This window comes from Citrus clementina, unplaced genomic scaffold, assembly GCF_000493195.1.
Source record: "Citrus clementina cultivar Clemenules unplaced genomic scaffold, Citrus_clementina_v1.0 scaffold_1, whole genome shotgun sequence".
Classification (NCBI taxonomy): domain Eukaryota; kingdom Viridiplantae; phylum Streptophyta; class Magnoliopsida; order Sapindales; family Rutaceae; genus Citrus; species Citrus x clementina.
Genome location: NW_006263303.1, coordinates 3,885,866 through 3,907,801, shown reverse-complemented (window position 1 = coordinate 3,907,801; position 21,936 = coordinate 3,885,866). Strand labels below are relative to the sequence as shown.

The following is a 21,936-nucleotide window of genomic DNA, read 5'->3' as shown; positions in this document are numbered from 1 at the left end:
TAAGATATTAAATTGAATTTCTAGAGCAAAATTTTATTTATTAATAATTTTATAAGAAAAATGAGTAAGTCAATATATTAACTTGTATGTTAGAGGGGGATAATAGTAATTATAATTGAAAATAATTTTTTTTGTTAAAATTGACAGAATCTTTTAATAAATTAGGATTTAAATTTTTTTTTCAATATTAGGGAGTTTTGTATTCCTCCTTTCCATAAATGTTTTGGGTGTATCAATTATTTTTTCTAAACTTAATTAATAATTACCAAATGTTGATGCGAGATTCCGGTTCTCCTCGTTCTACGACCAGGATCCCTGCTCGATCAACTCTACCACGACCAGGAGGTCTCCTAGTAATGCTTCTTCTCCGGATGTCCCTGCACACACAGACAAGTCAGAGTACGCCGGTTGTTCTCCCGGCGCAAACCCTCCGACGCTCAAGTCAGATATGAAGGTTTGGGGAACGCTTGCCACAGGTCTTATGGCTTTTTTGTGGTTTTCTCTTTTATCTTAAAAATGCTAACCCTTTTACCTTCGTTGGCTACCTTTTTATAGGCTTCCTCTGAATCTCAGTCTTCCGCTCTTTTCGAGACGGTATGGGACTCCAACTGCTGCGTTATGGGCAAAACATGGGATCTAGCGTGTTACGCCACGGTTCAGGGGAAAGCGTGGCTGCCACGGCTCTGTGAGACCTTGCGTGTTACGCCACGGTTCTGGGGAAAGTGTGGCTGTCATGGCTCCGTGAGATCTTGCGTGTTACGTCGCGGTTCTGGGGAAAGCGTGGCTGTTGTGCCTAGGTTCTCGTGCTGGAAAGCGCGTCTTGCCAACTGCCGTCGACCGGGTCTCCTCGCCTCTCGGTCTCTAGCCGGAATGGCCTCATGCCTTTTATAGGAATTGGCCTCGCGGACGACAACATCGTGGACGAGCAGGATGTTTCTGCTCCTGTTCTTCCACGCGCCAGGCTTTAACGGAAAACACCGGTGCGCAGAACTCCGCCATCAGATGTCTGCTCGTCATTCCTGGTCCCTTCGACGCATTTGTCCCAAACAGTATCCCTCCCAAACACCGGTCCCCCAGTTTCTGGTGTTGGGTAATGTAGTGGACCAGCAGTAGAAACTCGATAGTACTCGCTCGCGTGGGTTTGGAAAAGGCTGCCAGGAGTCATGTCGCATTTAATTGCGGACGAGGTGACGTGGCAGAAATCCCCCCCTCCATTTGAATTTCAAACCGACGGTTACGGGATTCTCGGAATATGCGTCATTAAATGCTGGCAGCCCAAGAGTTTGCTTCTCAGTAAGGAAACCCAAAATCTTCAAACACGAACTCGTCATTTTCTCCATTCTTGTCTCTCCGGCGAATGAACCTCGGCGCCAAAGCTGTCATCCCTGTCTCTCTCTGACCGAGTCCCTGCTTCAGGTATTTTTTCTATTTTTTTTTTTTTTTTTTTTTTTTCGGTATCGGTTAGTTGTAGGTAATCTCCTTTCTCTCTGCTTTGCTTGAGGTTGTAGTTGGCGGTGGTGTTTTGGTTAGAACTTAGGATATGTCGAAGGGTAAGGAGAAGGTCGTTGAGGTTGGTGACGACGAACTAGGTTTTTTGCCTAGTCTGCCCGCTGATTTTGCTTTTGATCCCGGGATCCCCTTAGAGCCCATTAGGTCTAGTGTTGGTACTAGCGCTAGGAGGATGTCTCCCCAAACAACCTCCTCGAGCGACAGTAGCGATGAAGAAGGGTCTTCTGGATCGGAGAACACTTTGAGTGAGGGTCAAGGGGATGATTCTAGTGAGGCGTCCTCATCAGGAGCATCACGACCAGAAGAACGGGGTACAGTAGGGGGTAGAGCCTTGTCGCGTGATTATGCCATTGACTACATGTCGTGTACGACCACGTTTGACGAGCTCAATGACCTCCGACTTAGGTATAGTATTCCTGGTGAGATACCTCTTAGGATCCCAGGAAAAAAGGATACACCTAGCCGGCCTCCCAGGGGATACGTTACCCTGTATCTGGAGAGCTTTAAGTATGGGCTGAGGTGTCCCTTGCAGCCTTACTTTGCCCGGATACTTAACGGGCTAAATCTGGCTCCTGGTCAGCTGAACCCCAACGGGTGGAGAGTGCTCTCTGGTCTGTTCATATTGTGGGACAGATGTTGCCAAAGCGAGCCCACGGTTGATGAGGTGAAGCATCTGTACCAGCTGAAGAGCAGCCCTAAAGATGCCGGCTGGTACTACTTCCAATCTGGTACCAAGAGCAGGAAACCCATAACTGATCTTCCAACTGGTGGTGGTGGGACTTGGAAGAGGAAATTCTTTTTTGCTGGGGGTCCCTGGGGTCAAGTTGCACAAATAGACGGGAAGGATTGTCGCGTCCCACCCCGTTTCACGGTCCCAGGTTGCCTGCTCGCTTTAGATGTCTTGTATCCATAATTGTTCCTGCTGTATTGGTTTGTCTCTAACCAAGTGTCTGTTTGTGCTGTAGTTTCCTGGGGTGTTCACTTCCCGCTCCGACCTGGTCTGCTTAAACGGGTCGAGGCTGTATTGGCCAATTCCTGCTCGAGCCGAGAACTGCTATCTACATACAACTTCCTCGAGTCTCGGTTGATACTTCCTGGCCATAAGATGGAGGACGCAGTGATTGGAGCTCTGACCAGGAAACGCTCTCGGCCTCCAACAACCGATAGGGACCAGGACAAAGATGCTCCCGCTGCGAAGCGAAAGAACATCGTGCAGCAGGTTCCTCCCTTGCAGGCTCTCCCTCCTGCCTCTGCTAGAGTCGGGGAATTCAGTAGAGCGGCCACTGATCCTGCTTCCTCTTCTCCACCTGTTGTGCCTCGGTCCCGCTTACCCGACAGCCGACCAGAACACTTGGTTCCCTATCTCAATGAGTTGTCTAAACTCGTGAGCAAGAAGGACCTGGAGGGCTTTGACGGTTGTACCCTGGGCGAGCTGGTGGGAGCCATGCAGTATAGTGCTTTCCATCTCAGCTGCATGGCCACCTACTATAAGGCCAAGGTTGGCCGTTACGACAGGAAGATGAAGGAGGACATTCAATCGGCGACGACCAGAGCTGACGTTGCCGAGAAAAAGGCGGGGGAGCTAAACGTTGAGAACCTCAAGCTGATAGAGCAAGAGTCCCTTGCTCAAGCAAAAGCCATTACACTCGAGGAGGAGCTGACCAAGGTTAAGGAGGACCTCCAAGGGCAGAGGGCTATGTATGAGGCTCAGCTCGAATCTCTCCGCGATTCCCACCGAGCTCATGTAGAGAACTTGGAGAGGGAGGCCGACAACCAGTACGACCAGGGACTTCGGCATTCGTATCGTTGTATCATGGCCGTCCTCGGGAAGCAACACCCTGATCTGAAGATGGATGACCTTGCAGCTGGTGTTGCCCAACATATGGACGAGGAGGCGGCCAAGGAAGATGCCGAGGGGTTAGAGCCGATCGTGATTGAGGAGGGTAACTCTCCTCCTCGTGCAGTCCCCGCTGATGTTGGCGAGGCGAGCACCCCCCCGGACGCAACTGGTGATACCCCTCCCGCACCCGAGGAGGTCCAGCCAACCGATGCTGCTCGGCTCACTGACCCACCATCTTTTTGATATATTTCTTCTTGTATTGTAATGAACAACGTTTATGAAATTTATCCTCTCTGTTAGCCATTAATAAAAATGTTGTTGATTACTATCTCGTGTCGTACTCATGAATTAATTTTCGTCTGAAACGCTGATCGCTTCTGTCTCGCCGTAAGACAGGCTTTGAGACTTGGTGAGGCCTTTTCGTGCCGTAGAAAACTTTCCAAATGCTTTGGAGCCTGCTCGCCTTCTCGCGAGCGAGCAGATCCTTGCATGCTGGGCTTTTGTCTGGCCCTAAGACAGGCTCTGAGACTTGGCGAGCCTTTGCATGCCTTAGGATTTTCTTCAAACGATTTGGATTCTGCTGCCTTCTCGTGGCCGAGCAGATCCTGGCATGCTTGGCTTCTGTCTCGCCATAAGACAGGCTCTGAGACTTGGCGAGCCTTTGCATGCCTCAGGATTTTCTTCAAACGATTTGGATTCTGCTGCCTTCTCGTGGCCGAGCAGATCCTGGCATGCTTGGCTTCTGTCTCGCCATAAGACAGGCTCTGAGACTTGGCGAGCCTTTGCATGCCTTAGGATTTTCTTCAAACGATTTGGATTCTGCTGCCTTCTCGTGGCCGAGCAGATCCTGGCATGCTTGGCTTCTGTCTCGCCGTAAGACAGGCTCTGAGACTTGGCGAGCCTTTGCATGCCTTAGGATTTTCTTCAAACGATTTGGATTCTGCTGCCTTCTCGTGGCCGAGCAGATCCTGGCATGCTTGGCTTCTGTCTCGCCGTAAGACAGGCTCTGAGACTTGGCGAGCCTTTGCATGCCTTAGGATTTTCTTCAAACGATTTGGATTCTGCTGCCTTCTCGTGGCCGAGCAGATCCTGGCATGCTTGGCTTCTGTCTCGCCATAAGACAGGCTCTGAGACTTGGCGAGCCTTTGCATGCCTTAGGATTTTCTTCAAACGATTTGGATTCTGCTGCCTTCTCGTGGCCGAGCAGATCCTGGCATGCTTGGCTTCTGTCTCGCCATAAGACAGGCTCTGAGACTTGGCGAGCCTTTGCATGCCTCAGGATTTTCTTCAAACGATTTGGATTCTGCTGCCTTCTCGTGGCCGAGCAGATCCTGGCATGCTTGGCTTCTGTCTCGCCGTAAGACAGGCTCTGAGACTTGGCGAGCCTTTGCATGCCTTAGGATTTTCTTCAAACGATTTGGATTCTGCTGCCTTCTCGTGGCCGAGCAGATCCTGGCATGCTTGGCTTCTGTCTCGCCATAAGACAGGCTCTGAGACTTGGCGAGCCTTTGCATGCCTCAGGATTTTTTTTTTTTTTTTTTTTTTTAAGCGAAATAAATTCGTCGACGTTACATTAATGGCAGGATTTGACTTACATGAAATTGTTCGGACATAAAACATAAAAATAAAAGATAGACCGCATGAGCAGAAATTGCTTTAAAATGTGAGCAAGTCTTACTGGAAGTATTTTCGGAGGTGTGCTGCGTTCCATGGGCGTTTCACTTCGTGGCCGTCCGCGCGAACCAGCTTGTAAGCTCCGGGCCCCGCTATCTGCTTGACTCTATACGGCCCTTCCCAATTCGGTCCCAGCACTCCTTGAGTCGAATCTTTGGTGCTCTGATTCACTCTTCTCAGTACCCAGTCTCCGACCCTGAATTGCCGTATGTTCACCTTCTGGTTATAATACCGAGCAACCCTCTGTTGGTAAGTGACTGATCGCTCGGCTGCTTGTTCCCTCCTCTCCATTAGCAGATCAAGATTCAAACATATCTGCTCGTCGTTCTCCTGCTCATTGAAATGGTCTGTCCGGTGTGTGGTCGTTCCTACCTCAGCCGGCACGACCGCTTCATGTCCGAAAGCCAAAGCGAACGGTGTCTCCCCTGTTGCGGTTTTGTGGGTTGTTCTGTATGCCCATAGCACACCTGACAGCTCGTCAACCCACGCACCCTTTTTTGCTCCGAGCCTGGTTTTCAGAAGCCTCTTGACTGTCTTGTTGGCTGCTTCTACTTGTCCATTCGATTGGGGGTGAGCAGGCGAGCAATACTTCAGCTCTATCCCGAGGTTCTGGCAGAAATCCCTGAAGCTGTGATTATCGAACTGCCTGCCATTATCCGTTACCAAGGCATATGGGATCCCGTATCGACAGACCAGGTTTCTCCACACGAAGTCTGTTGTTTTCTTCTCTGTGATCCTGCTAAGGGCTTCTACCTCTATCCACTTCGTGAAGTAATCTATAGCGACTATCGCATGTGTTGCTGCTCCTCGTCCCTTTGGCAATGGGCCGATCAGATCAATTCCCCATTGAGCGAATGGCCAAGGGGAGGCCATGGAGGTGAGCTTCTCTGGTGGTTGGTTAGAAAAATTTGCAAAACTCTGGCAGCTTGCACAGCTCCTGGTCTTCCTTTGCGCATCCTGGTGCATCGTCGGCCAGAAATATCCCTGCCTTAAGACCTTGTGGGCCAGGGACCTCCCGCCAGAATGATTTCCGCAAATTCCTTCATGCACTTCCCTCAGCACGTAATCCGCGTCGTCATCGTCCAAACACCGAAGGAACGGTAATGTATATCCTCGTCGATACAGTACCCCATCGATCATCGTGTATCTCGAGGCCTGAGCTCTAATCTTCCGAGCCCGTAGCTTATCTGGTGGTAAGACCCCGTCTCTAAGGTACGAAACTATCGGGTCCCTCCACGAGCTTTTTTGTTCTATCCGCAACACCCCCAAATTTTGCTCGATACTCGGGCGAGACTTTACTTCTAGGGGGACCGACTTTGGCATTTTTGGGTCGGCGACGGCTGCCATCCTAGCCAAAATGTCTGCTCGACTATTCTGCTCCCTGGGGATTTGTATCACCTCCACTGCTTCGAACTTCCCCATCATCTGCCTGACTATCCTTAGGTACTGTTCCATCTTCTCCTCTCTTGGTTGGAATCTTTCACTGACATGATTCGCAACCAGCTGGGAATCGGTTCTGATCTTAACTCTGTCCGCTTTCACGGCCCTAGCCAATTCCAGCCCTGCTATCAAGGCTTCATATTCTGCCTGGTTATTTGTGGCTGCAAATTCCAACTTTACAGCATAAGAGATCTCCTCCCCCTCTGGGCCTTCCAGGACAATCCCTGCTCCTGAACCCCGCTCTCCTGATGACCCATCCACCGATATCTGCCATACTTGAGTTTCGTCGTTGCCTATATCTGCATCTTGCTGATCCAAGCATACTTCAGGCTCCGCGAACTCAGCTACGAAATCGGCCATTGCCTGGGCCTTTATCGCCGCGCGGGGTTTATAGTCTAAGTCGAATTCGCTCAGTTCTACAGCCCATTTGACGAGCCGACCAGAGGCATCCGGCTTGTGCAGAATTTGACGCAATGGCTGGTTGGTGATTACCGAGACCGGGAATGCTTGAAAGTACGGCCTCAACTTCCGAGCAGCAACCACAAGGGCCAGTGCCCATTTCTCCATCGTTGGGTATCTGGTCTCAGCGTCGAGCAGGGCCTTGCTGGTGTAGTATATCGGATACTGAATTCCTTCTTCCTCTCTCACCAGAACGGAACTGGCGGCCCGATCAGATACCGCCAAATACAGATTCAACTTGTCCCCATCCCTCGGTGTGGACAGTAGCGGAGCTTGCTGCAAGTAATGCTTCAAGTTCCGGAAGGCTTCCTCGCATTCTGGGGTCCATTCCGTTTTCTTTCCCCTCCTTATCACTTGAAAGAATGGCTGACACTTATCTGTAGCCTTGGATATGAATCTGCTCAACGCCGCCAACCTCCCCGTGAGGCTCTGCATCTCCTTCAGGTTTCGAGGAGACGTCATTTGCACAATCGCCTGGATCTTCTCGGGATTTGCTTCAATCCCCCTATGGCTCACCATGAATCCCAGGAATTTCCCGGACTCGACCCCGAAAGCACACTTCTCCGGGTTGAGCTTCATCTTATACTTCCTCAAAAGCTCGAACGTCTCCTCGAGATGTCTGACATGTTCCTTCGGGACTTTGGACTTGGTGATCATGTCGTCCACGTACACCTCCATGGTTTTCCCGATCAAGGGCTTAAAGACTTTATTCACCGGCCTTTGATAGGTGGCCCAGCATTCTTGAGACCGAATGGCATCACCCTGTAACAGAACAGACCTTGGTTAGTGATGAAAGCCGTGCTCTCCTCATCCGGCTCGTACATGGGGATCTGGTTGTATCCCGAGAATGCGTCCATGAAGCTAAGCAGACCATGTCCAGCCGTTGAATCTACTAGCTGATCGATCTTTGGTAAAGGGAAGCTGTCTTTTGGGCACGCCTTATTGAGGTCTGTGAAATCCACACACATCCTCCACTTGCCGTTCGCCTTCTTTACCAACACCACGTTCGATATCCACTCTGGGTAATTAACTTCCCGAATGAACCCTGCTCTCAGAAGCTTCTCCACCTCATCACTTACAGCCTCATACCTCTCCTGGTTGAAGCACCTCCTCTTCTGCCTTACTGCCCGAGCACCTTTCTTTATTGCCAGCCTATGACATGCTACCTCTGGGTCAATCCCTGGCATGTCCTCATGTGTCCAGGCAAACACGTCGGCATGAGCCTGTAAGCATTTCACCAACTCCTGCTTTTGCTCTCCCTCAAGTCTCGACCCGATTCTGATCGTCTTTCCCGGGTTCTCCGGTCCCATGCTTACTGTTTCCAGATCCTCTACGGGTTCTTGTCTGCCAGTCTTGTTTTCCACTCGGGTATCGAGGGATGTTATCTGCATCGCCTCCCTTGCTGCCGAGGAGTAGCAGCTTCTTGCGATCCTCTGGTCTTCTCGTACCACTCCGACTACCCCATTCACCCGGTACTTTAGAGACAGATAATGGTTGGACAGCACCGCTTTGCTCATCCTTAAAAATGGCCGACCTAGGATCATCTGGTAAGGACCTTCCTCGTCCACTACGACGAAGTCCAGTATCATTGTTCTTTCTGTCGGGGGGCTCCCGATTGTGATAGGCAGTTCGACCACGCCCAGAGGGACCAGCTTCCCTCCTCCGAACCCCTTCAAGGAGGTGTTGGTGTATTCCAACTTCCGGTCGGCTATTCCCATCTCTTCCAAAGTTGATTTAAATAGCACATCAACTGAGCTCCCCGTATCAACCAGTATCCGGTCAAACTTCTTGCTAGCGATCGTGGCCTTGATGACTAAAGCGTCCTCGTGGGGGTATAGAATCCCTTCCTCATCCTCATCCGTCCACATGATTGGCACTTGCCTGACCCTTGCTCGTTTGGCTGCTGGGGTGTTGAAGAGTATCTCTTTACTGGTCATGGCGTATCTGGCATAATTTTTTCTCGATCTGTTCGAATCTCCAGCCAACGTTGGGCCCCCAGCTATCACCCTCGCTGCGGGCGGCTCGCGTCTCAAGATTCCATCACTCTGCTCCCCTTCATCCGTGGTGGCCACCATCGGGAAAGTCCCATCCATAAACTCGTCCAGGCTCGTACACCTCATCCAGGGGCATCTTCAAGGGAGTGTACCGCCCATAGTCCTGGTTCTGGTCGACCAGATGCACTGCTCTTACAATAACGTCCTCTATCCCTCCTGTTGGGTAGCTTTGTTATTGGTGTGGGGAGGTGCAGCAGCCCTCGACCCTTTATGGCCTCGTACACCTCATCCAGGGGCATCTTCAAGGGAGTGTACCGCCCATAGTCCTGGTTCTGGTCGACCAGCCTCTGATGAGGCTGGTAAGCAATTACCCTACCTCCTGCTCCACTACCGGAGATCTGGTGGTCCCTCCTCCTGTTCGGTCCATTAGTTGGTAATGCTTTCTTCTCTTTCCTCCCTAACCCTTCCAACTGGTCTGTCTTGATCCGTGCAGCCTTCTCCTCCTCAATCTCGATGTCTCTTTTAGCCTGTTCGTATGCGGCTGCATACGTTTGAATAGCTGGGCTTCTCAAATTGTACCACAGCCTTCCTATCTTCACCCCTTCTTTCAGTCCCCTTAACGCCTGAGGGTGGTTGAAGGCTCCCAAGTCGAGGACAGCCCGATGAAACCTCTTGATGAATTCCCGAAGGGTTTCTTGCTCCCCCTGTTTCATGCTCTTCAGCTCCATCATGTCATCTTCCGGCGACATTGCCCCACTAAACTGCTCTGCGAATTCCTGGCACATCTGCTCGAAGGTTTTTATGCTGCCCCGAGGAAGTTTCCTGTACCATTCTCGTGCACGTCCCTCAAGGGATAGTGGGAACACCCTGCACCTTTGGGATGGAGATAATCCCTGGACCCCCGTTATGTCGTTGAAGCGCTCTATGTGCACCAGCGGGTCAGTTCTTCCCGAGTATCTGAGGTCGGGGAGGCGGAAATCTCTTGGAATAACTGCCCTCATGATCTCTGCTGCGAGCGGTGATTCCCCGTCCAGCATTATCCTCCAACCAGGGGCTCTGTTCCTCCCTTGCATGTCATCAATTATTTGCGCTAGCCTTCGCACTTCCTCCTCCAGCTGTCCTGCGCGACCAGGGTCGCGCGCTGCAGCTTGATCCCGCTCTCGCTCTGCATCATGTAAGTGTTGCCTCAGTTCTGTTTCCTCTGCGTTCACCACTCCGTCGCCCCCGTCACAAGTCTGTCTTCCCGGGGACTGCTCTCTTTCTCTATGAAATTCTCCCCGCAGAGGTACGTTACCTCTCTCACCGCCAAATCTCCCAGCGGTTCGACTTCTCTCCGCACTATCGGTACCTGGTGCCGCTCCACCGCCTCTCACCCTTCCCTCTTGGGTTACCCTTCGCTCGTTCCGCAGCTCATGCAGGATGGTTGTCAAGGTTTCCATCTGCTTTTCCATTCGCTCCATCCGGTCGAACATGACTTTTTCCCGTGCTTCGCTGATCACCTCCCTCAGCGTCACGGAATCGTTAAGCCTTATGTCACCCCCTTGTGCGCTACTTCCTCCTATCTCCATTGACTTTCGCTTACTCCACCCCTCTTCTTGCTACCGACAGAAGCTTTTTGCTCTGGATCCCCACAGACGGCGCCAAAATGTTGATGCGAGATTCCGGTTCTCCTCGTTCTACGACCAGGATCCCTGCTCGATCAACTCTACCACGACCAGGAGGTCTCCTAGTAATGCTTCTTCTCCGGATGTCCCTGCACACACAGACAAGTCAGAGTACGCCGGTTGTTCTCCCGGCGCAAACCCTCCGACGCTCAAGTCAGATATGAAGGTTTGGGGAACGCTTGCCACAGGTCTTATGGCTTTTTTGTGGTTTTCTCTTTTATCTTAAAAATGCTAACCCTTTTACCTTCGTTGGCTACCTTTTTATAGGCTTCCTCTGAATCTCAGTCTTCCGCTCTTTTCGAGACGGTATGGGACTCCAACTGCTGCGTTATGGGCAAAACATGGGATCTAGCGTGTTACGCCACGGTTCAGGGGAAAGCGTGGCTGCCACGGCTCTGTGAGACCTTGCGTGTTACGCCACGGTTCTGGGGAAAGTGTGGCTGTCATGGCTCCGTGAGATCTTGCGTGTTACGTCGCGGTTCTGGGGAAAGCGTGGCTGTTGTGCCTAGGTTCTCGTGCTGGAAAGCGCGTCTTGCCAACTGCCGTCGACCGGGTCTCCTCGCCTCTCGGTCTCTAGCCGGAATGGCCTCATGCCTTTTATAGGAATTGGCCTCGCGGACGACAACATCGTGGACGAGCAGGATGTTTCTGCTCCTGTTCTTCCACGCGCCAGGCTTTAACGGAAAACACCGGTGCGCAGAACTCCGCCATCAGATGTCTGCTCGTCATTCCTGGTCCCTTCGACGCATTTGTCCCAAACAGTATCCCTCCCAAACACCAAATATATTTTTAACGGTTTAAAGAAAAATATTTTTAAAAAATTATTAACGTCGGCGGCCGCTGTACCATTGTTGCGGTTGCGTAAGAAACTTTGTATGAAATATTATTTATTCCAAAAAAAAAAAAAAAAAAACTGAAGTCAATTCAGAATAACGGGTCACAAGTCTCTCGCTGCACTGTATCGGCCAATTAGCCAGCCCTCCATAAATTTTTCTCATGAACCACGAGTCGGTGAATGATTCCATACTCCGCAGCTACGTTGTACAACGATGTGCCATCCCTCGTCACCTCCGTACCTTGCGTCTAAAAGAGGCAACTGCGTTTGCTTAATCAACGGCATTTAAACACCTGTAATCGAAGAACCCATTATTAAGAGCTAATGCACGTGTACCAAAACAATGGTGTATTATTGTTGCATCATTAATTAAAGCTAATTACTTTTTATCATCTAATCATCGGGGTTATCTTCGTCATTATCTATCAAATGCAACTTATGCCACCAATAATATTAGACTGCATTTACTTGTCGGATTTAGAAATGAAAATTTAGAATCAGAATGAAACCCACGTTATTTAGTAAAATAAGAAAATGAATGCGATTTATTTTAGCAGACCCCACATTAATTTGAGAATTAAAAATGTAAATCTAATTCCTAAGGAGGCTTTGGGAATTAAACTCTCACTCCTAGAATTTTCCATTATGCCCCATTAATTCTTCATTATTTCAAAAATATCATCACTTCAAATAAAAATATATAAATAGAAAAAAAAATCTTAAAACCTAAACTCTCTCACACTTGACTCCCAGCCAAACGCCATTGCAGGTTTCTATCACTATCACGGCCATAATCATCCACTATCTTCGTCGTGGCTGGTCCATCGACTGTGGACCACAGCTGATTGCCGGTTTCGTATTCGTTGGGGTGTCTTGATTTCGTCCCCGTTTCAGTTTCATCTTCGTTTCGCCGCTAATTTCGTCTTTGATGGCCATGGTTCTCGTCCGATGATGATGAGTTGCTAGCGATGATGATTTGTTGTTGTCGTTGTAGTTGTCAACAATGATGATTTCGATTTTGACTATTGTTTTTTTTTTTGAGAAATGGATTATTTTGTTGATGATGATGAATCCCATTATGATTATTATTATTTTTAAATGGATTATTATTTTGTTGATGATTTATTATTATTATTATTAATGATAAATTATAATTAATACATTAACAATAATTATTATTATTAAGAATGATTTTTTAGTAATCTGTTATCATATAATTCATTCCGAATTCGATTTGAAGACAAAGTAAACGCATTAATAGAATCTGACTCATTCCGATTCTAATTCTTACCGTTCAAGTAAACAATTTATTCTAATCCATATTCCTATTCTCATTCCAATTATTTCCATTCTTATCCATTCTAATTTCCATTTAATAAACGCATCATTAATGTATTGCAATAAACATTTAACAGTATAAATCCAATTTTGTTCTTTATCATTTTAAATTTACACATAGCAACAACTACATGATTTGTGTGGATTGTGGAATTAAAGAATGCAACATTTTACAGATTTTTCTTTCGATTGTATGTTAATATAATACTCAATTATACCTATGATATTTTGTAATCTCTCTCTTTAATAAGACATGTAACAAAAAAAAAAACAATTTATGTGCTATAAATTTTCATTTACAGCACATAAATTATTTTTCATTTATGTAACACATGTAGCAAAAAAGTAGTTTGTACAAATATTTTCATTTTTTAAAAAATTATCAAAAACACTATTATCATTGACCATCTCTAAATTATTTATTTGATTCGATAGTTAAGATCACAAAAGAATTATTCAAAATTAATACTAAAAATTTCATAGTATAAAGGAAAGTCCATGCATGCAATTGTGGATACAGTCATAAATTCTTATCATTGCATTATAATTTTCAAGTCTATGATCATCCATCATCATATTACAAATTTGATTCAAACCATTGATATCACTAAGACCTATGGAAAATAACCGTTTATTATAATTTTCAGGTGCATAGTTCAAAAGCAGCCCAATTGGCAAAATCGACAGCATAACCGTTGACCAAACAACAACCATCCGATCACCAACATCACGCAATGAAAAGCATTACCCCCCACTAAACGTTCAAGATCAGCAGACGTCCATGAAAGGCAATACAATGTTTACTCAGCGTAGAATTACAAATCCGATCCTTGACTCCCACACTCACACATATTAGTAGTACAATTTATATACTTATTAATTAGTTTTTTTTTAAAAAGATCTATTAATTAATTAAATTGTTTAAACAAATAAATTAATAATTATTTTATTTTGTAATTTTCAAGTGTCATAAATCACAATTCACATTTCACGTAAGAGAGAGAGAGAGAGAGAGAGAGAGAGAGAGAGGTGTGCATTGGAGGGAATGGGTGAGCGGTTAATTTAAGTGTCTAAAGTGGGGAGAGGTAGCTTGACGAAGAATGGATGCGTATGTTAAGCGAATCTGCCTTTAATCAGTGGGCGTAGGTTAAGCCACAAGAGGCGATAAGAAGGAGAAGAAGAAGGGGAAAATAATAAAAAAGAAATTACGAAATAGTTGCCATCATCGTTCGTCGTTGATGAATCATCGATGTCGAAAGTGAAGCATCTACTAAGAAAGCTCCACATCGGCGGCGGATTAAATGAGCATCAACGACTGCCCGATGCCCGCCCCGTTATCAATCCGAGCCCCAGCCCTAGTCCCAGTCCCAGTCCCAACGCTACGCCGTCGTCGTCATCTCCTAGCTCGGGGACATTGGGGAGAATCGGGGCCGTTGAATCGGCGGCTAGTGATCGGAGGGATGGGGACAGTGGAGTAGATTTTAACTTATTGGAAGAGGAGTTTCAGGTGCAGTTGGCTTTAGCGATTAGCGCGTCGGATCCAGACGCCAGAGAGAAGGTTGAGTCGGCTCAGATCGATGCCGCCAAGCGGATGAGTCTCGGCTGCCGCTCGGCTTCTGTCACTGAAACCGATGCCCTCGTTGAGTTCCTCTCGCTTCGATATTGGGTGTGTAAATGCTTATATTTTGTTCAATTTTGGGATTCAGACTATTTACTTAATCAATTTAAGGGTACTAGGCAAGTTTAATTCAGAATTTTTAAGTTTTTCATAGCTATGAATGATTTATCTCGGATCAATATTTAAGATCTTATATCTATTGTTTGGTTCAGGTTACAAATGATGGTAGTTTGCAACTTTGCATGGATAATTAATTATTAACTTTTTTCTTTCAGTACTTTTTCATCAGTAGCTGTTGATATTGAAATTGAATTATTGCATCTCACTTCCATTTATTACTTTTGTTATGATTCAAGTGCATTTATAGAGGAACGGAGTGAATTAGCTTGTTTTGTGAATCTGATTCTTTTGTCTTGTTTATATTAAGTTTGAACTGAAACATAGTTGGATTTATGTTAATTATAGTGATTGGATATGTTGTCATTGGTTTTATTAGTTTCTTCCAGATCCCCGTCAATGTAGAAGTTTCTGCCAAGCAGATTGATTGGTGAATTGCGCATTATAGACACTTCCTTTTATGTTGACAAACAATTTATACATCTTTATATTTGCATAGCCAGTACTATTAGTTTCTTAATTCACGGCAACAGAAGTTGTAATAGTAATTTCTTATTTTCTGATGTTACCATATTTACCTGCTTATTTCCTTGTTTTACTGATTTAAAATTTATGTACATGTAACTCTTGGGAGTGTAATGTTATTTCTCCTGTAAAAATTTGGGTACAATTGTCATTTTTGAAAATATTTAATTTGGTCTATGAAACCGTCTATCAGTTTATCAATCATTTTTACTGAATGGTTATGTCGTTCATGGTCGAGAGAAGGGGAGAGAAGGTTTTTATATTCTTTACTGGAATCTGGAAAGGTTAGAGTCAAAATCATGATGCAATTTCTTGTTCTTTAATTTCTCAAGTGATCCAGGAGAACTAATAGTTTACCCTTTCAAATGATTTTTAAGTAATTCTTTTTTTAGCTTCGCATCTGTAGTTATATAATCTGGCTAACAAAGGATTTACTAATTTTTGTATCTTTCACATGCAGAGCTATAGTGCTGTAAACTACGATGAAAAAATTGTTGATGGATTTTATGATGTATATGGAATTACCTCAAATTCAGTGTCACAAGGAAAGATGCCGTTGTTGGTAGATCTTCAAGCAATATCCCTATCAGATAATCTTGATTATGAAGTGATTGTGGTAAACCGCTTGGTTGATCCTAACCTTAAAGAGCTTGAGAAAAGAGCGTATAATGTATCAGTTGAGTGCCGCTACTCTGATCTCGGTCCAATTTTAAGTGGCTTGATACAGAAAATTGCTGATCTTGTTGTTGAGAGAATGGGTGGACCAGTTGGCAATGCAGAAGAAATATATGGAAGGTGGACCTTGAGACGTACCCAGTTAAGGAATTCTCTAAACACAAACATTCTTCCACTTGGGTGTCTTGATGTTGGACTTTCACGTCATAGGGCCCTACTGTTCAAGGTTGTAAATTTTCAAATCGTTTTATATCCTTGGGTTAAACTGAATCAAACGATATTTATTCACCCTTTAACTTAGCTTGGGTATCCTGATTACTTTGAATTTTCTATTCCATTGTTGGCTTATTAGTGCTTAATTATTGAAGAAAACGTTTAGAGTTGTCCCCCCCATTATTTCAGCTAATTTAATGACAAAGTATGTTTCTGGTCCTTAGGATATATTGATTGAAGTTAATGATTTTTTACTGGTGATGGTAGGTGCTAGCTGATAGAATCAATCTTCCATGTATGTTGGTTAAAGGAAGCTACTACACTGGCACAGATGATGGAGCTGTAAACCTGATCAAACTTGATAATGGAAGGTAGTGATCCCCACATTCAAGTTATGAATGCAGTGCTTTTGATTTATGTATATTTCTTAATGATGGCCTTTCCCACCACCGTCATCATCAACTGTCCACATTCCTTTCATTTATTTGTATTTGCTGTAATCAGTTTTTTATTTTTTTTTTTCACTTAATGCACCTGCATGCTTCTTGTCTAATACAAGGTTTAATATGAACAATGTTTGATTGTGAAATTGTTTTGTTCTGATGCAGTGAATATATTATTGATCTAATGGGTGCTCCTGGCACATTAATTCCTGCCGAGGTACCCAGCTGTCTTCTGCAAAATGCTGGATTAGATGTAAGGGAGTTTCCCGATCATACAGAAACCTCAGTAATTTCTCATATGGAGCTTGATGATGGAACTGAAACTCCAACTATCTCACGACCAATGCCTGATAGGATACCTGAAGTTGGCAGCACAGGGTCAGAGGAGGCTTCATTTGTAGGTAAGATCACAAACAAGGATGAGTCAGAACTTGCTGATAAAAATCAAACTGAGAAATTTGAGAAAGATTTTGGGCAGCTTTCCCCAGCACTATCAAACCCTTGTGAAGGCACATCAGGCACTTCTCGAAAACCATCATCTGCTCAAAAGAAGAAAGTTAAAAGTGTTTCCAAGTATGTCATTAGTGCTGCAAAAGACCCTGAATTTGCACGGAAATTACATGCTGTTTTGTTACAAAGTGGTGCATCACCTCCCCCAGATTTGTTCCTGGATATTAATTCGCAGGATCTGGGTGAATGGAAGATGCTTGAACAAGTCCATCTAGCAGATGGGAAAAATGTAGATAATGATGTTCAATGTCTTTCAAATAGGTTCTTATCAAACCATGAACAGTCTCATGCATCCTCTGTTGGAGTGGAATCTTCAAACTATTTAAATTATGAGAGTAGAAAGAGGCAGCCGGCAGAGTGGTTTGCTGAACAGCACAAAAAATTGGAACCAAATGTCATTAATTGTGACCTTTCTTTGTCCTCTGATACTGCAGGCGAGAGATTCGTTCTTGTTGGTAATGAACTAAAGCTAAATAATGCTACAAGTGTAAATACTGTTCCTGTTAACCCTCCCGGAGTTGTTGCCGGAGCTTCGTGTGAGAAAGAAATTCCTGGATCTCCCTTGCCCGCTGCAGCTGAGTTTTGCCAAAGACAACCTGAAAATGCCTTGGTCAGTGTCAAACAACCGGTTTACACTGACTTGGGTAAAGAATCTGCTGCTGACTTGATGCCAATGATCAATAGTGGCCTGCTTATGACTTGCAATGGTCAGAGTGACAGCATTAACCCAATGTTGGGGGAGGTTGCGGAATGGGAAATTCTCTGGGAGGATCTTCAAATTGGTGAACGAATTGGTATTGGTAATGGTCGTTTCATTTCATTCATTCACTCATTCATTATTACTGTTTTTTAATAAAAGGTATCATGCTATCATTTTTTATAATAAGGATAATTTTCTGTTTTTTAACTTTTTGAATAACTTCATACATCTTCTTTGGAATGCATATCATTTTATCATAGGCTCTGGCCTGGAAGCTGTGTATTTATTGTATTATGAATTAGGTATGAAGTAGAAATCTGCAGGGGTATAAAGTGAAAAGGGAATAATTAGATTTGATGTTTTTATCTGCTTTGCTTTCAGTCAGATCATCTGCTGAACTTGAGCTTGGCCTTATGGCATCAAATTGAAGCCGCCAATGCTTTAACTTTCACTTAGGAGTAATATTCATGTCTATCTGGAATGGTTTGACTGTTCATTCAAATAGTTTTGGACATGCCTCCAAGAATCTTCATACCTTCTTCATATGTTATAGGCAGAAGCTGATACACCTGCTTAACTGCCTCCCAGGGTTTTGGAATCTGTGTTGAACCATTCAATGTATGCATATTAGTTTGCTTGCTATTTTTTCATATTCTTTGCTTCTCTTGATGCACAGTAAGGAGTCAAAAGTCTGACTGTCGTTGTATATTATTGGAGGCTTCTTCCCTATATTTTGTTTAAGCAAGGATGTTTGGATGTGTGTGCACAAAAGCACACTTGTATTTATTGGTAAATTTGGTGCTTGCTTGATTATGTTATAGATGGTCAATAATCGTCTCATATGACATTTTATTTCAGGCTCATATGGCGAGGTCTACCGTGCAGATTGGCATGGCACTGTAAGTTATGCTTTCAATACATCAGTCATTTCTCATCCTTCTTTGGTAGTTTTAACATTGTGGAATTTCTAGGAACAACATGCGATATAGTATCACATGTAACTCCTTGATGATATCCCTCATGATGATTTTGCAATTTTTTGGAAAACACTGTATCTTTCTACCATATAACATACTATATTGTCTGTTTTTTTCCCCTTTATTCTTTTTAAATTAAACTTCTTATATAGTAGTTTTTAACTCTTTCATTTCCAAATGTCGCCCTCAGCATAATATATACTACTGCAGTCATTCTAAACTGTGGAAAATATATTAAAATCTTTCAACTGCTTGACTAACACTTTCAGTCTTTAACAATATCTTTGAAATTAATTTTTTTAAATTAATTGGAGATTTTAATATGTATAACTTGTACAGTCTTATAGGAGTTCTGGTATGTTCTGTTTTACTGTTATTTTCAATTTTGCCGTTTGGTTTTCAAAGTTATTAAAAAGTTACGTTGCATGACACAGGAAGTTGCTGTGAAGAAGTTTTTGGACCAAGATTTTTCTGGAGATTCACTTTCGCAGTTTAAGTGCGAGGTAAGTACCATAAATCAACTTCCTGTATCGCATTTTCTGTTCTTTTATTACCTAAACAAACGACAATCATAATTTTATATCAACTCCTGCTTTACTCTTCTGCAGGCTGAAATCATGTTGAGGTTGAGACATCCTAATGTGGTTCTTTTTATGGGAGCAGTTACTCGCTCCCCTCATTTCTCAATATTGACGGAGTTTCTCCCTAGGTTATTTTACTTTGACATTTAATCTTGAAATCTCGAGAATTAGTGAGTTGAGCTCCATTGGTCTTTGTTTCTTTGTTGTTCACAAGTCTGCCAAAAACTTAATGATTATAAAAGTTGGCTTTCCAATCATCATTTCAATACCATTATACTTAAGTAGTATTCTCCTTCTTTTGCTCCTTTTGATATGAGTAATTCACTGATCCTTATAAATCTTATCTTTGTTCTGGGGTTTTAGTTGATAAATTTCAGAGGGAAAATGGAAAAATAAATAAATAAAAGAGCAATCAAAATCTAACTATCACTAGGTTGTAGAGGCATTTTACCACTATGACTGCTATTATGTGCACTTGCATTGTCTTTGCTTTATATGGAAACTTTACATTCTTTTCTGAGATATATTTCTGATCCATTTGTTTGTGGGAAATCCTGTTTCTGCAAGTCATATCAATGTCAGTGTTTCTGCCAAAAAACTTCTGAAACAATGATTGTTATTTATTAAGTAAATTAACGATATCTTGTCTTTCTTCTCTTTCTATTGGTGCACAGGGGGAGTTTATATAGGTTACTGCATCGTCCCAATCATCAACTTGATGAGAGAAGGCGAATGCGAATGGCTCTCGATGTGGTATACATTGAAACATCTCCTTTCATTTTAATTCCTCTATATTTTAGGTCTTTTCCCTGCCTCTTCCTTTTCCGCTCAATTTAAACTTCTTTATGCTTTGCAGGCAAAGGGAATGAATTACTTGCACACAAGCCATCCGACCATTGTGCATCGAGATCTAAAGTCTCCAAATCTTCTTGTTGATAAGAACTGGGTTGTAAAGGTGATTTTAAACTCAAATTCTGTCATTCATTTTTTTTTTTCCAGACTCTTATTTAGATACTAGACTGCAGTGTTTGATCTTTTTGGTGACAGCTTCCAACATCTTTTGTGCTTCTCTCTAGGTCTGTGATTTTGGGTTGTCTCGCATTAAGCATCATACTTATCTGTCTTCAAAATCGACCGCTGGAACAGTAAGTCGTTCAATGCTATTATATGATTCTATTCTTGAAAAGTCATTAAGCCATTTCTTTAGTAATCCAGTGGGAAGCGCTATCCTGTTAACGCACAGTAACAAAAACTTTATTCTGTTGGACTGCAGCCTGAATGGATGGCACCAGAAGTTCTCCGGAATGAACCAGCTAATGAAAAGTGAGTCAATTGAATTTATTCCGATCCATTTGAGGGGTTTTGGTAGATAAATTGGAACTTCAATTGAGTATGTTGCTTATACAATCAGACTGGCTTGCTTGCAGATGTGATGTGTACAGTTTTGGTGTGATATTGTGGGAGTTGGCTACCTTGAGTGTTCCTTGGAAAGGTTTGAATCCAATGCAGGTTGTTGGAGCTGTTGGATTCCAGAATAGACGTCTTGAAATTCCAGATGACATTGATCCAGCAGTTGCACAGATAATACGTGATTGTTGGCAAACGTAAGTTCTAGATTTTGTGAATATCAATATTCTATAGCTGAGGTTATCAGAGTACAATCATATTTTGCAATAAATAATCAGCTTCATGACTTTTATACTAGATATTGTATTTTATCCTGATAGCATCAGAAAAGAATTGCAAGAATCTGTCCATCGTCTTTTTTCTTCTTCTTCTATTGAAAATGCTAGACATGTGCATTCAATGGAGTCAAAAATTTTGAAGTGACTTGAAGTTAAAAGATGTGGAAAATGAGTATTCTTTTCTGCTGGTGGAGCTTGAATGACAACATAGTTACCAAATATTATTTTGTTTGATATTTTCTCAAGTTAAAGATAACATTTAGTTTGATATGCTTCATCAACATTGGACGGTACTATCGTGATAATTTCTTGGCTAGGGGAACGGATTTAATTCATTTTTCATAACTATTTTCCTCTCCCTTTCCCTCTCTTGCAGGGAGCCACATTTACGGCCATCTTTTGCACAGTTAATGTCTCGTCTGCGATGTCTTCAACGTCTGCTTGTAGATAGATCAAACTCTACAAATCAATTCTCAGAGTTGCCATAACAGTGGCACTGTAATAAATAACTGAAAGACGTTGTTTCTGGGCTCAAAGAGGCAGAGCAGCTACCAGTTTTTTTTTTATTTTTAAAAAGAACTTTTTCCCCCCCTTGAATTTGATATAAAGAAAGTTAGGAGAGTACTGGAATGGGGAAAGTGTTGGTTCATTCAAAGTGGGGGCTCAGCACGATCCATTCAGGAGACGGTGGAATTCCTCCTAATCAACAACTGCATAAGAGCAGTGGAGGATACCGTCAAAACGATGCATTCAGTAGTGTAACTATGTAGTATCAATCTAAATGTACAAGCTTCAAAAGAAGAAAAAAACAGGAAAGGGAAGAAAAAAAAAGTGAAAGATAGAAAATTAATGATTTTTTTTGTTTTTTGGGTTCCATTATTGTATCTGTGGAGGTCTTGTTTGGGAAGCAAAATCCCAACTCCTGAATTGTAAACATCTCTCTACAGGTTGTTGTCGAAACAGAAAAAAGAGAGAAGAAAAAAGAATTTGTCTGCATTTGTTATGTTTCTTTTTATTTGTAGTCTACAAAATTATTTTCTTCACAAGGTTGAATACGCTATGAGAAGTAGTTTTAGACTCTAGAATTTAGCTAGCTACCTGTTGTAAGAATGTCTTCCATATTACAACCTGGATTTAAA

General features: G+C 43.6%; 2 protein-coding genes and 1 long non-coding RNA gene across 5 annotated transcripts; 2 read left to right on the top strand and 1 right to left on the bottom strand.

Moving 5' to 3' along the window:
- Window positions 1–886: 886 nt before the first annotated feature.
- LOC112095820 lies at window positions 887–2,677 on the top strand. Its single transcript, XR_002903976.1, has 2 exons — window positions 887–1,416; window positions 2,475–2,677. It is a non-coding gene; the product is annotated as an uncharacterized LOC112095820 (long non-coding RNA).
- A 2,346-nt stretch (window positions 2,678–5,023) lies between these two features.
- On the bottom strand, window positions 5,024–8,790 carry LOC112095435. The gene is made up of 5 exons (XM_024177362.1): window positions 8,457–8,790; window positions 8,089–8,237; window positions 7,112–7,684; window positions 5,777–6,988; window positions 5,024–5,515 (listed from the first exon to the last, which is right to left on the bottom strand). The coding sequence occupies exons 1-5, from the start codon at window positions 8,788–8,790 to the stop codon at window positions 5,024–5,026; spliced, it is 2,760 nt and encodes a 919-aa protein (XP_024033130.1).
- A 4,919-nt stretch (window positions 8,791–13,709) lies between these two features.
- LOC18055478 (serine/threonine-protein kinase EDR1) lies at window positions 13,710–21,647 on the top strand. Of its 3 annotated transcripts, XM_024178262.1 has the most exons (14): window positions 13,712–14,419; window positions 15,474–15,914; window positions 16,169–16,272; window positions 16,510–16,745; window positions 17,289–17,654; window positions 18,413–18,453; window positions 18,966–19,034; window positions 19,140–19,240; window positions 19,787–19,865; window positions 19,969–20,067; window positions 20,189–20,257; window positions 20,386–20,435; window positions 20,540–20,716; window positions 21,174–21,647. In XM_024178262.1, exons 1-14 carry the CDS (start codon window positions 14,003–14,005, stop codon window positions 21,283–21,285), a joined length of 2,361 nt encoding a protein of 786 aa, XP_024034030.1. In that variant the 5' UTR covers window positions 13,712–14,002; the 3' UTR covers window positions 21,286–21,647. The 3 variants fall into 3 exon arrangements, with proteins under 3 accessions (XP_024034032.1, XP_024034030.1, XP_006450831.2); XM_006450768.2 differs by having other exon boundaries at window positions 16,510–17,654; XM_024178264.1 differs by lacking the exons at window positions 19,969–20,067; window positions 20,189–20,257; window positions 20,386–20,435; window positions 20,540–20,716; window positions 21,174–21,647 and having other exon boundaries at window positions 13,710–14,419; window positions 16,510–17,654; window positions 19,140–19,282.
- Window positions 21,648–21,936: the final 289 nt, after the last annotated feature.